The following is a 910-nucleotide window of genomic DNA, read 5'->3' as shown; positions in this document are numbered from 1 at the left end:
TGTGTGTGTGTGTGTGTGTGTGTGTGTGTGTGTGTGTGTGTGTGTGTGTGTGTGTGTACCTCTCCAGCGCCGACCTCCTCTTCTCCACGAACTCGTTGGACGACTGGTCCTCCTTCCCCACCTTCACCTTGGTCATCCCTGCAGACGAGGAGACGCTCGTGACGGTCACACAGCACGTCGTGTTTATGGATATATTATCTTTTATTATATATTATATTAATATTATATGTGTATGAATATTTACAGCTGTTTGTAGAGAGTGAAAACCATCGTGGTAACTAACATCTGGTGAAAGAAACATCTGCAAGTATCTGAATGACTCGAGGACGAGGTCGTCGTTACGTGATAGGAGCGTGACAAATCAGAGTCGTGACTGATGAGACCCAAACAACCCAAGACTTTTCAAAATAAAACGTCCAGCAGCGTTTCTGTCGTGTGATACCAGACTTTGTTCAGCTTTGTCCACTTGTTTTAATACTGAGTGAGCAGTGAGTGGAGTTAGTTAAAGAAACTAAAGAAAAATATACACAAAATGCCATTATTTTCAAAATAAGAGACATCCACTCTTTAAATTAGACATTTCCTTATTTACTTATTAATCACCTCTTATTCACTTCAAATTCTCAGTTTAACAAGTATATATATATATATATATATATATAAATAAAGTAATGGTGTTATGGTCTTGAGTCCAGCAGAGGGCGTCTTTGGCAGCGGTTTCACTTACCCACAATGCTTTTCTCCGGTGCAGGCGGGACGATGTAGCCTATGTGCAGGTACTTGGAGGCTAGTTTACTGTGCAGACCCAGGAAGTCACTGAAACGCCTTTTTACCGAAAACTCGTTACGCTTGAACAGAGACATGGAGGTCTGGGCGAGAGACACAGGGAGAGAGAGAGAGAGAGAGAGAG

General features: G+C 42.2%; 1 protein-coding gene across 1 annotated transcript in view; it reads right to left on the bottom strand.

Moving 5' to 3' along the window:
- LOC111651926 (sorting nexin-2-like) overlaps window positions 1-910 on the bottom strand; it is a gene marked incomplete at its 3' end in the record, with an annotated part of 9,249 nt that overhangs the window by 6,072 nt on the left and 2,267 nt on the right. The window contains 2 exon segments of the mRNA XM_023402003.2: window positions 60-138; window positions 728-869. Coding sequence (XP_023257771.2) covers window positions 60-138; window positions 728-869 — 221 coding nt within the window.

Source organism: Seriola lalandi, unplaced genomic scaffold (assembly GCF_002814215.2).
Source record: "Seriola lalandi dorsalis isolate HSWRI2012SDOR001 ecotype SW California unplaced genomic scaffold, Sedor1 jcf7180002053861, whole genome shotgun sequence".
Lineage (NCBI taxonomy): Eukaryota > Metazoa > Chordata > Actinopteri > Carangiformes > Carangidae > Seriola > Seriola lalandi.
Note: the sequence above shows the minus strand (reverse complement) of the source record. Positions and strands in the feature narration are given on the sequence as shown.